The 15,076-nt window shown below is 35.8% G+C and overlaps 1 protein-coding gene across 23 annotated transcripts in view; it reads right to left on the bottom strand.

Annotated features, from left to right (window-relative positions):
• Nucleotides 1-15,076, bottom strand: part of AHI1 (Abelson helper integration site 1) — a 182,915-nt gene that overhangs the window by 67,172 nt on the left and 100,667 nt on the right. For 22 of the 23 annotated variants that reach the window (XR_015555277.1, XR_015555278.1, XR_015555276.1 and 19 more), the window contains one exon: nucleotides 3,303-3,358. Coding sequence is in view for 19 of the 23 variants with exons in the window: in XM_087444150.1 (XP_087300276.1) it covers nucleotides 3,303-3,358 (56 nt within the window). In the remaining 4 variants the exon portion in view is untranslated. Of the gene's footprint in view, nucleotides 1-3,302; nucleotides 3,359-15,076 lie in introns of those variants that run through there. The other variant, XM_087444157.1, reaches the window with a different exon arrangement.

The raw sequence follows: 15,076 nt of genomic DNA on the forward strand, positions 1-15,076 counted from the left end.
CCAAACACGTAGGGGGAAGACTTCCTTATGCTAATTGCTATTTCTCTTTGATTTGCAAATAAGTCCGTCATTTAAAGTAAATACAGACTCAAGCCTGTGCTGACTTAACTATTAACTAACTTTTATACGCTGCCTTCCAGGGTTCAGACAGTGACCTCTGATTAATCTGAGTCTGACATTAAATTATCCTTAACTTGCTGTAGGCTATAAGCAGGTGCAGCAACTAGTTCTTAAAGTGGCATGATCTAATTATTTTCATATAATCTGATATTATGATTGCCTAATGACTTATTTGCTTTTCCTACAATAGTAAAGTGTCTGAGTGAATACCATTCAGGACAAAAATAGTGAAAAGAAAGCCACACATTTAAACATAAAACCTGAACTAAGACATTAGGTATAAAGAAAATAAAATCTATAATACACTAGCAGGCAAAACAGACTACCTACACAAAAGAATAACTATCAGGCTGATGTCCAATGTCTCTCCCGAAATACTAAACGCTAGAAGGAAAAAGATCATCAATTTCCGCAATGTTTTGAGGGTAAAAGCTTATATCTGAATAATTAAAAACCCTGGCAAGCTGTCTTATGCAAAGACAACTGACAGATATTTTAAAATATGTAGACTCAGATAATAAACATCTTAAATAATATTTCTTGAAAAAATAACTTTTAGAAACGAACAAAATTAAGAGTTCAGAATGCAAAAAAAAAAAAATGAGTAGTGATTATAAATTATAGTCAGTTACGAAGAAAGGTTTGATTCTTTTTGATGGAGGGTGTCATGCCATGTGGGATATTCTGTTTTACTTTCTCTCCAACAGATATGGTATTATTTATGCCAGAAAGAATTAAATTCCAAACAAAAAATTAAAGTTCATATAATAATGCAAAAAAAAAAGGGAACAAGTAAATTAAAAAGAGAGTGAGAGAGAACACAGAACCAAGGGGCAGAGGCTGTTTTGTTCTCAGGCTAACCTACATTTACTCAAAGAACACTGCGTCGCGTCACAGTGCTCCAGGATCAAACTATCCTCTGTAACCACATATTTCCTGAAGCGTTCATTCCAACCTGGAATGTCAAGAAACACATCTTTCACTGTTCTAGAGGCTTCAGAAAGTCTCATTTCTCTCACCTGCTGAAGAGTTGTATGTAGCATGTAGCACCCTCCTAGACCCAAGCCATTCGTGGTGGTGCGTGGAGCAAGAGGGAAGTGTGTAGAGAGGTAAGCTGGACACTGGTGGTCAGGTAAGAGGTCAAGAAGTCATTCAGGGTCCCAGCCTCAGCAATTCTGAAATCCTGGCCCATTCCCTTTCTACGTTTTTCTCAGACCCCAGGAGTATCTCTCTTTTGGGCGCCAGTATCATACAAAGTTTGAACTTATAAATATCCCATTTTGTTAAATTTTTAGATAGACTTTTTCCCATTTCTTTTATCTCTAAATATTTTCTTCTCTTAAACCCTTTAAGGAAAATAAGGGCACATAGGTACAAAGGATGGAAATCAGGTAAAATTAATATTTCTGTGAAAATCAGACTGTGTCTTTCCTGAGGATCAGAGGACATTGGGTAACAGACTTGTGATTCTCTTTAGAGGTCATGGAAAAAGGGCCAAGGTTTAACTGCCAGCAAGCTGGGGGACTGTGAGGGACAGGGGTAGGAGAATCTGCTTAGTTTGTGGTAAGGAGACAGAAGGAGAGTGCAGAAAAACACATCAAAAAGGAAGCTTAGCTCAAGTCCAAACCTGGGGAACTAACAGTGTTTGGAGAGTGCCTGGATAAACCTAGTGTATTAAAACTCACTGACTCACAGAGTAGGGATGTGATTAATATATTAGGAGCTACCATTTAATAATCCAACTGGAAAAACATAATCAAAAGGCCAACAATACCTAAACTATTATGTATCAGATTTTGTTCCTAATTCACTGGAGTCATTTGGAGATCATTAGGGCACTACTGTAAATGTTAATACCATTATTTCTCATCATTTCATGAGGATTTGGTTTTCTTATTTCATCATTTAATTAATACAGGAATCTACAATCAGCCTACAGGGTAAAACAAAAAAACTGCCAGGGTGCACTTTTCTGAGTTCCAGAACGTACAAAAAAACCAGAAATGTAAACACAGGTGCTGAAGGAAAGCCTATAAGAATAAAATAAAATTCAAAAGTATGTAAAATAGGCCAATGAGTATATTATTCAATTACATTAAAAATGATTTATTTCCCGCAATTGCTAATCTTCAGTTTTTTAATATTAAAGAATAAAATTTACATAATGTTATGGCTACTCTTTCAGCACACTTAACAAAGGATAACACACATTCTAGCCAAGTACTTTTTTGTGATGATGCTGATGATTATATTCTTCAAACACTAGTCTCTTCTGGAGCCCCACATATTAAGTGGTCAAACATGTTGAATTAATCATATGGATTTATTAAAAATAGAAAATGGAGTCAATTTTCCCATGAGGGAAATATTAATTATCAATAATATTAAAATATAGTTTATTACTGTCTTTATTTTCTTCAAAAAAGTATTACACAGGAAATGATGAATTGTATGGAGTACTTGAAAGACTTACTGTATAGAAAAGAAGGTTATACTTAGTGAAGAGTAAGATATACTCTAGTCTCTTATCACCTTATGAATCTTTCAAGTGAGAACTAGTAACATGTATATTTCATACAATATTGTATTCAGAGATTAAAAGGGAAATTTAATTGTCTTCCTTTTATATTATTTTCTATAAAATTATTTTCAATATAATAAATAGATACTGTAATTGTTAAATGACTTTTGTTGTCTGGTAGTAACAGAAGAGGAATGAAAGATAAGATTTCGCTTCTGTAACAATAAAGCCTAGTAACCCATAAGGGAACTGAAGCATGATGGCCTTCTTTTACTGCTACAAAACACTCACTCTAAATAAAGATGTTGCTGCACAAAATAACACTCATTTTGAAGAGGGTGTAAATCAATTTGCATAAAGATTTACATTACTCATCAATACTTTATACTAAGTAGTTTTAAATTAAAAACATTGTATTTATAGCATTAACATAAACAAGTACCTGTAAAAATGACACAGTACCTTACTTTCCTCTATCTTGACAAAAATTAATGTTTTATTCATTAATTAGAAAACATGAGGTTAATTTTCTTGAAAGGATATGACTTTTGGCAAAAGGGAGATTACAAGAGTTTTCTACAATGGTATTTTGTGTCGCCATAGCCAGTATCATTTTGTAGCTTCTCATCAGTTTTAACAATGCAGAAATAGACTGCCTTACCGTTGGTGCTGTATCAACATGATGGTTACAAGGCTTTCTTTCTATGCTGATAATCCCTGTGAAAAGAAAAGGCTGTGAATATTTGCTTATTATATCTCTCCATTTTATTTTGAAAACATTTATGTCAGTAAGACATGCCTCCTACAGCTTACAGGAAAAAAGCCTCACTTGGATGGCAGGATCCTTTAAAGTTGTATCACGAATTCTTTGGTCAGAAACAGCTGGAGGGTTTAGCTAACTAAGAGACCTGACAAGGTGAGCTAAGCCCATTTTCCCATTCAAGTGGCGTTTAGCAATAGCGCAAGATGTGTCCATATTCTGCTCTCCGCTCGAAAATTATACCATTATCTCTGCTCTGCTGCATTTCTTCCAAAAGTTTTATTTCTGACTTGAGGTCGTCAAGTTTTCATAAAGAAATATCACAAAGGCTATGAAAGGAATCACTTCCTTATTCTCTCAAAAAGAATAACTAAATCTACTTGAATTTCTCTTTGATCATCTGACTTTCTACTATGACATATTCTGCTACTTATTCAATCACCACGGAGCGTCTGAAGAAAACACAGTTCCCCTGATTTTCTCCTTTAAAATGATAATATAAACTGCTAAACTTGAGAAAAATCCTTTTACCATGTGTGGATTTATCTTTTTGTGTCCACTGTCCTCTACTGCATTTCTTTGTAATAAACAGCTTCTAAGGAGGTAACACATTGCATCTCATCTGTAAAGATACTGGCTCAAAGTCTAGGCTCAAGTTAAAAATGAACACCGGTGTGAGTCTCATTTACTTTTCAGTCTCTATCCGTCAGCAAAGCAACATGTGAGTTAGATATCAGAACAGTTTGTTCAGATAATGTGCATGCAGGGCTGGTGAGAAGTGAGAGCTGCAACGTACTGTCGGTGGCAATTAGCAAAATTTCGAGATGAAGCAAAACTCTAGCTCCTCTCGCAGGCATTTTTAACTCATTTTCTTAAGAGATTTTCTTAAGGGATTAAGTGAGATCAACACAAAACAATCACTTTATATCACTTTGCAAGAGCATATTCAAAATAAAGTACCATGAAACATGATTTTAAAAAAACATAGTTTTCGTTTCTCTGAATTAATTCTCTCAACATCTACTGTTAGCCAGTGAAGTATAAAGCAATGTACTACCTTTATTCAATCAACTAAGATTTACTGAGTGGCTATTTACCACTCGAGTGATAAAAGATAAATCGTAAAGGATAAATTATGATTTCTGACCTAAAGAGTCTGGTAAAACACAGATGGCCTTTTTTGAAGAAACACTACAGAATAAATTAACGGTTTTGTCTGAAGTGTAATAACAAAGTCTTTAAAGTAATTTTGATGGAAAGGTACTATTTTACTCAGAGTAATATTGGCCTTGAATAAAAAAAATTTTTAAAAACCCCAAGTAAAACGTATTGGAAAACATTCAAATAATGCCGATTCTTGCTGTAAGAGTTTAATAACACTGAAGTATACAGAACCAATGGTGAAACCTCCCTCCCCAGCTCCCACACTCCCACAACTCTCTCTAGCTGCAGCCACTGAGAACAGTCTGGCACGACACACTGGCCTTTAAATGAGAGGTCACATCACGGGGTTCAGGAATTAGCAACATCTCCCATGTGTGTTCTCACTATAAATAATCTGACTGCTATAGAACTGACCTAGGCTGATTACTGATTTTAAAATTCTTATCCAATTAGAAAGTAACTTCAAAAGGATGACAATAAAAAACTAAAAACCCCCAAAATCTACATCTCAGCTTATAAAATTACAAAGAAAAAAAACTACACATTTTACACTTTCAATTTCAGGATAAAAATGTGTTGAAAACTAGAATTTTTAAAAGTGGATGATCAAAAGATATCTTAGTTTTAAATTTAGATTGCCTATTAAAACATCTTTTGGAAATACAATCATACATGTTTGTTCAAGCTTTCAATAAAGAGCATACAGAAAGGAATAAACTTGAGGAAAAATGTCCCAAAATACCTCCCTATTTTAAGTAAATTTTACCTAAAAAAATCTATATTTGTATCTTATTTCACTTTTATTAAGGTATAATGATAAGTGAAAGCTCATAATAAGTAGCTTGCTGTAGTAGTCATTTTTATGTGTCAACTTGGCCAGGCCACAGTACCCAGATATCTGGTCCCACATTCCAGATGTTTCTGTGGAGGTATTTTTTAGACAAGATTAACATTTAAATCAGTAGACTCCGAGTGAAGTAGACTGCTCTCCATAATGTGAGTGTGCTTCATCCAATCAGCTGAGGGCCTTAAGAAAAAGACTGACCTCCCTTGAAAGAGAGGGAATTTTGCCAGCAGCCTGCTTTCAGACTTGAACTGTAATTCTTCCCTGGGTGCCCAGCCTGCAGCCCACCTCGCAGATTCTGGACTTGCCAGCCTCCACAATCCTGTGGACCAATTCCTTAAAATAAATCTCTCTCTCTCTCTCTCTCTATACACATCCTACTGGTTCTGTTTCTCTGGGGAATGCTATGACACTTTCTGGGAAACATTAAATAAAATGAAAATACAATTGTTTGTATTTATTCTAAATTAAAATTTTGTTCATTAAATATATTAATTGTGCAGGAATATAGTTAAAATATCCAATTTTTCATGGGATATTTTTAAATTAGAATATCTCAAAACGAACTTAAGAATATACATCTGTAGAGTAAATCAATCTATAAAATAGAAAATCAAGAAAATCAACGTCAATAAATATTTACCACTAGACTGTCCAGTCTGAAATCTCTTCTTTTTAATGCTTAGTCTATTTACATTTAATGCCATTACTGATCCAGCTGTGTTTAAGTCTGCCATCTCGCTATTTTATTGCATCTATTTTTGTTCCTTTCCTCCTCCTTTTCTATACTCCAACCAAGATACTATACTTACCAATACCTCCTTGCTCCACACAAGATTAAACTTCTAAGGCTTTTACTTCTCTATTCTTGTATATAAACACAGAAGTTTAAATGGAAGAAAATGCGTAGGAATTTGTCGAAGTGCTAAGTATGAATTTATAAAACAAAAAATACTCTAAGAAAAAAATTTAATGTTTCCCCTATGCCTAAAAGAAAAATCTAATCCCCTATGTCTTGAGATTTCTGTTTTAATTCAGTTGTCATTTGGTTAGAGTACTCTCTAAAATCCTTGTATATCCAAATATGCCTTTCTTTGTCAACAGATGTATGACACTTCGTCTGAAAAATGATTTTTGGATAAGAAACCCTTTATCTTGGTTGTCTGGATATGTTATTCCACTACCAGCCAGCTTCTAGAGTTTTAGATAAGTCCAATGCTCATCTGACTATTTCCAACATAAAGAACCTGTTCCTCTTATGTACAGGCTTGTGAGATTTTCCCTTTATCTAGGAAATCAGGAATTTCACCAGGGTATGTCTAAGTATGTCTTTGTTATAATTAATCTTTCTTAGGACTTGATAAGCCCTTTAATCTGCAGTCTTATCATTCTTCTGCTCAGGGAAATTTTATTCTATTATGGATTTAACAGAATAGTTTAATTTTGCAGCTCATTTTATTTTTACCTTCATGATTTCTATCTTTGTGATAATCCTTCCACTTAATCATCCCGGTGAGCATCTTCTTTTTCACTTTGTCTAATAATTTTACAATGTGAAATCATGTAGTTTATTTTCTAGTTCCTTTCTAGAGGCCTACAGAGGCTAAGGTAAGAGGGATGGCAGACCCTGGAGAGTATTACGGAAGGTAAAGTTTTTCTGGGATCTTAGTGCCAGTGTGTCAGGCAGGGGTCGGGGTTGGGGAGCTTTGTTCTCCTTGCTGCTGAGCAAGGACCTGTGCAGGGAAAACGGGCCTCTTCCAAAGGTGTAGGCAGAAAATGGGCTTTTCAGAGCCTACTGGGGGTTGTCCTCCAGCAGAAGCTATAAATCCTCTGTGTAACTGGCTCTGTCAGTTCAATGCTTGTAGTACATCAAGGGCCTGGCAGATCCTACAGACCACAATGGACCTAAAAGGGGCTGATAAGCAAAGGGACCCACACACCTGTTGGCGTTTGCTTCCAGGCCCCATCCCTGGGAGATGGCTGTAACTTGCACTTGATGAGACCTGACAGGAGAAGCTTACTCCCGTGTCTCAACAGAGGGCTAACAGTCGGACAGGTTTTTTGCTACAGCTCAGACCTCTATTAGGATAGTTGGGACCACAAACGACGAGCATGCAAAGAAAACTAACAACTCTCGTAAGGAGTTTCAGTAACCTGAAGATGACCAAATAACCTTCTAGAACTGGCAGTGCCACTGAGACAATGGGAGAATTAGAGGACCTCTTGACTTAAAACAAAACCCAGCAACTATTAAGAATTTTAAGACAGTTAATTAACAAACAACAAAGACATTTTAAAGGAGGGAAACAGTGGCTTTCAGAAAATAAAGCAGAAGACAGGTAACAGTCCCAGGTCACACAACCAATGAGCAGCAGTACTACGACTGAAACCCATGCACTACGTCATAAACTCCCCATACCCATCTCTGTGTTTGGTTAGCCCCTGTGGGCAGGACCTGATTTTATTCCTCTGTATCCACAGTGCCTGGTCCAGACGCCTGAAACACAGGAGGTCCTGAAGAGCTGACTCAAATTTTAACAGAATGAATGGAATCTATGCCATATCCACCAGATTCATACAATACAATGTTTGAGAATGTTCTGGGACTGTTTTCAAAAACGTTAATTTACTACTTCCTTTGGTAATGTTTCTAAACTTACTGTAAAACTGAAGCGTATCACTTAAAAATTTTCCAGACATTAACACACACTAGAGAAGATAACGAAAGAAGTTTTATGCTTCTTGGGAGACACTTTAGGTATTTTATTTTGTAGAAAATCAGAATGTGACATTTATCGCATTTGTACTTGACTGATCTGAACAGCAGAATTACACATTACATATTTTTTAGTTTCCCTAAATTCTATCAACCTTCCACACAGGACCATGATCAAAGAAAAGAGAGCACAAAGATGATCAGATTTATTGCAAAAGCAAAAACGGGCAGGAATACATGCCCATTTCTGAAGCCAGGACATATATCCAGCAATCTTATGTATCATCACCGAACGTTTATGGGCTATGCACTAGGTACAGGCACTGTGCTAGGGACAGCACACCTTCTATCCTCCCTTTCATGACACCTTTTTAGAGTTACCTGCTTTAGGCAACACTTACAATTATGCATCCTATTTGAGTTTTGGAAATCGCCATGAATCTCTATATAAGGCAGAGAGAGAATTATGCTTTGATTATCTACGGACAGGAAAAAAATGAAATAAAACTTATTATATTCCAGTAGAATATAGAGTTTTAGAATGCAGGGATCTTTCTGCCAATTTTAACATCAAGTTGTCTGTACTGTGATTGTAAGCCCTTAAGAACTGGAAAAGAGGGCGGGCCGCCCTGTGGTGCAGTGGTTAAGTGTGCACGCTCTGCTTTGGCGGCCCGGGGTATGCAGATTCGGATCTTAGGAGTGCACCGACACACCGCTTGTCAAGCCATGCTGTGGTGGCGTCCCATATAAAGCAGAGGAAGATGGGCACAGATGTTAGCCCAGGGCCAATCTTCCTCAGCAAAAAAGAGGAGGATTGGCATCAGATGTTAGCTCAGGGCTGATCTTCCTCACACACACACACAAAAAGAACTGGAAAAGAAGTAAAACTATTTTTCAGATAATTTTATATCTAGAAAGTCCAAAAGAATCAATGCTAAAATTAACACAACCAATAGAAGAACTAATTAATTAGAAAATTAGCATAATATTTAATATACAAAAATCAATATCCTTTAGCACAATATTTAATACACAAAAATCAATATCCTTTACATATTCAAACAACCTGTTAGAAGATATAATGAAAAAGAATACCCCATTTATAAGAGCAATATAAAACATAAAATACTTGAATAAACACAAGAAATGTACAAAACAGTATGAAGAAAATGTTAAAATACTTCTGAAAGACATAAAACTAGTCTTGAACAAATGGAAAGACATCCCTTGTTCTGAGACAAGACAATTTAACATCCTACAAATGCCAATTCTCTCCAAGATAATATATGAATATAATGTGATTCCAATAAAAAAGTTTTTTCCCCAGCACTAGACAAGTTGATTCTAAAATTCATATAGAAGAATATTCAAGAATATCTAGAAAAATCCTGGGGGGAAAAAAGCAACGAGTAGAAATAAAGATATGAATATATATTGTAAAAAGCCTCTGTAATTAAATCAATGTGCTAATGACACATGAGTAGACATGAAGACCAACAGAATATATTAAAATGTTCAGAAAAGGATACAAGTACATATGGAAAGGTGGTATATGAAGAGGAAGAGATATTAAATACATGGTGTTGGGACAATGGGATGGACGTTTTGAAGAAGAAATTGGATCCATACCTCACACCATAAACCAGAAAAATAAACTCTTAAGTCAGCGATTTAAATGCTAAAAATGAAGCTATATCAATCCTAGAAGAAAACATAGTGAATTCTTTTATAAGCTTAGGTATGAGGAAAGCTTTTCTAAACAAAACTTTCATACTGCAAAGTCAAAAGCCAAACGACAAACTGGGAGAAAATATTTGCAACCTGTATTATTGACAAATGACAAGTCTCCTTATTATATAAAGTAAGAACATATAAATATATAGTAAAGGTAACTTAAAGTTTGAATTGGAAATAGCAGTATAAATGTACTGATTTTTTAAAATCTGATTTCCTAGATATGTCCACTGGAAGGTCCTAGAAGCAATGATATTCCAATAGCAACGAGTGTACTTAGTCCCAGATTTTAGTTTCTAAATTCCATTATCCACTACACAGCACCAGGGCTCCCTGGAGAAATGACTGATTCCAGCTTTGGGGCAGCAAAAGTAGAAGGTGAACGTGTGCATTATAAGCAAGGAAGTACTCTAACTGGTTCATATCAAAGGACATGGGAATAGACATGAAGTGGCTCTCCTTTGCCAAATTAGGGGACAACTTGAGCAACACGAAGAAAATGATAGTGAAGTATAACAAACTGAATGAAAAAAAGTCCATAATACTCAAAGAGACAGGCAAGAAAAAAAGGAAACACTCTTCTTGACCAAACACCAGCCAATAAATGTAGAAGCAATGACATTAGAAAACCACCATTCTGCATCCCCTCACCACTGAAACAGTTAATTCAGGCAAGAATCATCAATGGATGCTAAAACCACTGAGTAGGGCTGTTGGGGAACAGACTATTCACATAGTCTCAAAGTATCATCCCACATATTACTCAGCAATTACAAAGGGAAAATTTATCTTTACAACAGAGAGACCTGGTGTTCAGCACCTTAACAAAGGACTGAATTTAGCAATACCAACAGTGGGACAACCTGACATTACATGCCATCTGATGTGATGCAAAATAGTACATGTCACTTATAGTATTCTTGCCAAAACAGTTTAGCCTGAATCAAATTACGATGAAATAGATAAAATCAAAACATGGGGCATTCTGCAGCACAACTGGCTTAGCCAGACTCTTTAAAAAAAGTCAATGCCATAAAAAACAATGAAAAGACTCTAGATTAACTGAGCTTAAATGAGACTAAAATGACATTACCAATGTAAGTGTGACTGTGGACTGGATGCTAAATAAATTAAGCAAACAAATAATTGCTTAAGACATTTTAGATACAATTAGGAAAATATGAATATGAACTGTTTACTGGGTGATATTACAGAATCATTACTAATCTTTCTAGATGAGATAATGGAACTATGGTTATATTGGAGAATATCCTTATTCTTAGCAGACACATGAATGAAGTTTTCGAAGGGAAGAAGCAAATGTTGTGAATTTAGAAGTTTTATATTACCTTTTTTCTTGTCCAACTTTTTTGTGGTTTTAAAAAATTTCAAAATAAAGTTGGGGAAAGAATTAGAGGGTCTTAATAGACTTTTAAGGACCTGATAGTAGGCAAGCAAAATTTCAATGGTTTTGAATACTGCAAAATCTTCCACGTAAGCAGAGTAAACAGGCTGAAAGTTCTCACTGAAAAAAATCTCTCAGCATTATTTAAAACAGCCAACAAAAAGACAAAACACTCTTTCCCCAATTCTAGATTGATTACAACACCTTCTTAAAAATAAGAGAAAGCTCCAAAACTAATGCATGAATGAATAAATAGCTATTATAATATGTATTTATATTTTACATGTTGACAGTTCCACTCAATAAATCTCCTCTGTTTATTGAAAAATAATAATTCTCTGGGCAAATTACTGCCCCAAATCAGAGGTATAAGTTATTTATAATCTCTATTATTCATTTTTGTTCCTTTACAATTAGAAAAAAATACATTTCAAAGGACAACTTATTAGTATATCCTGACTCTGGAGTCAAGTTGTATGTACTGGAAGACTGGCTCTGGCAATTATTACATATGTGGCCTTGGGCAAGTTATTTTTCCACTTGTGCCTCTATTTCCTCATTCAGTACAGCGGAAACAATATGTATCTCATAGGTTGACAGGAAGATTAAATTAGTTAGTTAATATAGGAAAAATACTTCAATTAGTACCTGGCATACCGAACACATTCGAGACACATATATAGTATATATACTAGATATAGTCAGAATGTTTATTTTGACTTTGATGTTTAAAATATCCTTTGTCATATTTTTTCTTTAAATACACGTCGAACTAAAATTTTAAAGGAATGAAATAGATACTAACCATCATAATTAATATTTATATGACAAAGGTTAGATATTCTAAGAATGAGTTCTGCTTTAGAAAACTTAATGGCTTGCCTCATATAACCCGACATGAAAATACTGACTTTATCACACCTTAAAAATATTTTTACTAAAAAATATGCACACACATACATTTATATATACATGTATGTACACACAGATACTTACATGTATATAAAATTGCTCCCCTCCTCTTTATCCCACCATGCGGTTGGGACACTCTTTCCTCATCTGGGTGACTGGAAGAGCTTCCTAACCAAACTCTCTGACTTGCTCCCTGGGCCTTCCAATGACATCCCACACTACTAGAGTGACTCTTATAAAGGGAAAATTATTTTGTCATTCTACAGCTTAATCTTCAGGATAAAAATCACCCTCCTCAGTGTTTAACTCAAACTGCTTAATTCAAAATGGCACGCTAAGCCACGTAGGACGTAGCTACTCCAGCTCACGGACATTCGCCCTCGCCATGCCCCTGCCACACGTGGCTCCCGTCAGAGTGCACTGAGGCTCTCTCCCTTTCTAACATCACTTAGCTTAGTTGTTTCCTGACCTCCTTTAAAGTCCAGGTCAAACATCACGTTCTCCAGGAAAACAGTTGGTGATTTTCCTCCCCCGCGGCCTTCTGATTTAGACAGCCCTCCCCGTCTCGCCCCTCCACAAGCCTGTGCAATCCTCTATCAAGCAGTTCCTCACTACATTTACTAAAACTTGTTTTAGTTGCTTGTGTCATATGTAGTTCACATTCAATAAATGTTTGTTGAATGACTGAATACATGAATAGAGAAAACGAGAATTATAATAACATTGTGCAGCAAAACAGGCCTCAGATTCTCCATTGATAGTCATTCCATATTCTAAATATTCATCTAAAATGAATTTTTAATAAATGTGAATCTTAAAGTGGCTTATCCTCATTTAGCCTAGTATAATGTTAATATTTATTTCACATTGGAGTTTTTCAGGATGCTATGGGAAGCCCTCTATCTACTGGGTACATATTTCAAAGATTTCAGAAGGAGAATATTCTTTGAACATTCTTTCCCTATATTGAATGAAAAAATTCCCCCAAACTCAGAAACATCAAAGGCTGAGGGCCCTGAGTCTACACAGACCACAGAGGTGAAGCACAGTGAGTATTCAAGACCACAAATCAGGAGCTTTCCCGAGTTGGTCACGGAAACAGGTGGTGACCCATTCGCCAGGGGTATATGAACTCGGGTGAGGGTAAGACACTGGGAAGTGGGGAAGGGCTCCCTGAAATGTGAGACGGGTGAATTCATGCTTGTGAAAAGCACAAAGCAAGCAGGGAGAAGTGGGCAGCTCTCTGGTGAGGACCACATCAGTCACACAACAGGGCTCCTGGTTTCGGCCCCGCTACCAAGAGCGAGTATAATTTAGTCCTTCTGTGCTTCCATTAAACCTCATAGTTCTGGGAAGATCTCCTGGCCATGCCAGGCTCTAATGATCTGTGCTATTTATTCCCAAATATTAATCAAAAATTAAATTCACTGATCCAATGAATATATAAAGTTAGTGTTTCATTAACTGACTTTTAAACTGATGCCCAAATCATTTAATTTTGCTAACCAATAATCATTCAAAATCCTATATACTTATTTCAATTTAAAAACTACCAAGAACTGCATGTAATTTTTAGTCTTGATAAATTTCCTCAGTAAATGCTAACAGGAGACTAAAGTCTGCTCAAATTACATCTTTTGTGACATGCTCTAGATATTCAATCCGAGGACAGTCAGGTATGTTTCTAATAAAATTGACACATATTTATTATATAGACAAGGCCAAAATACTTAAATTCTGTGTGTTCAATCCTAAAAATATAATTTAGTATCCATCAGTCTTTAACATGCATTATTTTAACAATAATGGTATAGTACCTTGAAAATCTCAAGTACAGGTACAAAAAAGATAAAGGGTATAATATTATAATTCAAGTATTTCTTTTTTTGTTCAGATTTGTTAACGCAGTGAAGAATTAAAAAAAAAAAAAAAAAGACATATAGCACCAAAAGAAGCTTCCTGTATTTGCCTGTGTCCTCAATTTTTTCATTTACTGTCTTTTTGGGTAACAACCATCCAAGCTATCAACCTTGCAGTCATCCTAACGGTTCTTAGTCTCTTGGCCTCTTTTCATTCAACAGCCTTTTCCAGCTTATCTCATTAATTCCTGTGGATTCAAAGACCACATATATGCCACTGACTCCTTAATCTATACTCATGCTTCAAGCCTGTATTTCAAAGTATGCAGTCCAGTTCCTAGCAAAGGGATTGACTCATAGTAGGATATTTAACAAATGAGGGTCAAATGGATGAGCAAGCTATTAGCTATCTCGCTCCAGGCATCTCAATCTCAACACATCCAAAACACAATTCATTATCTTTTCCCCAATTTCCTATATTTCCCTATTTTTGTTAGTGGATTGTCATCCATTCATTCAAAATTAGAAGAAATTAGAAGCCTCAGTTATCCTTAAATTCTACTTCTCTATCCCTTACTGCTCACATTCCAAATCTCCAGTACCTAAAGATGTAACATCTCCAGTTTCTTACTTCAGTCCTTTTCTCCCACCTCATTTATTAAATCCTCTTTTAACTGGCCTTCCTAGCTGGAATGCCCTAATATCCTTTATGATTATCAGTCTTCTCATCTTACGACAATTAGTTTAAATACTGCCTTCTCAATGAGGGGTTGTCACTACATCACGTATGCTCTCCAGTACACTTTGTTCATTTTTCTTATTATAGCAGGTATCAAACTGTATAATCCCACTCACATCCCTCTTTTAAAAAATACATCTCTAGTGCATACTGTCAGTGCTGAGGATGGGGCGGTGTTCTGCCCTCCATTTATACAAGGTTCTGTATGATCCAATCCCTTGCTACCCCTCTGGCCTGTCTTCTACTCTCCCTCTCATCCCCTCCACCCCAGCAACACTGGCCTCTCTGCTATTCAAAATGCA

The sequence above is a fragment of the Ceratotherium simum genome, chromosome 19 (genome assembly GCF_057802395.1).
Source record: "Ceratotherium simum simum isolate JZ-2026a chromosome 19, ASM5780239v1, whole genome shotgun sequence".
In the NCBI taxonomy this organism is placed as follows: domain Eukaryota; kingdom Metazoa; phylum Chordata; class Mammalia; order Perissodactyla; family Rhinocerotidae; genus Ceratotherium; species Ceratotherium simum.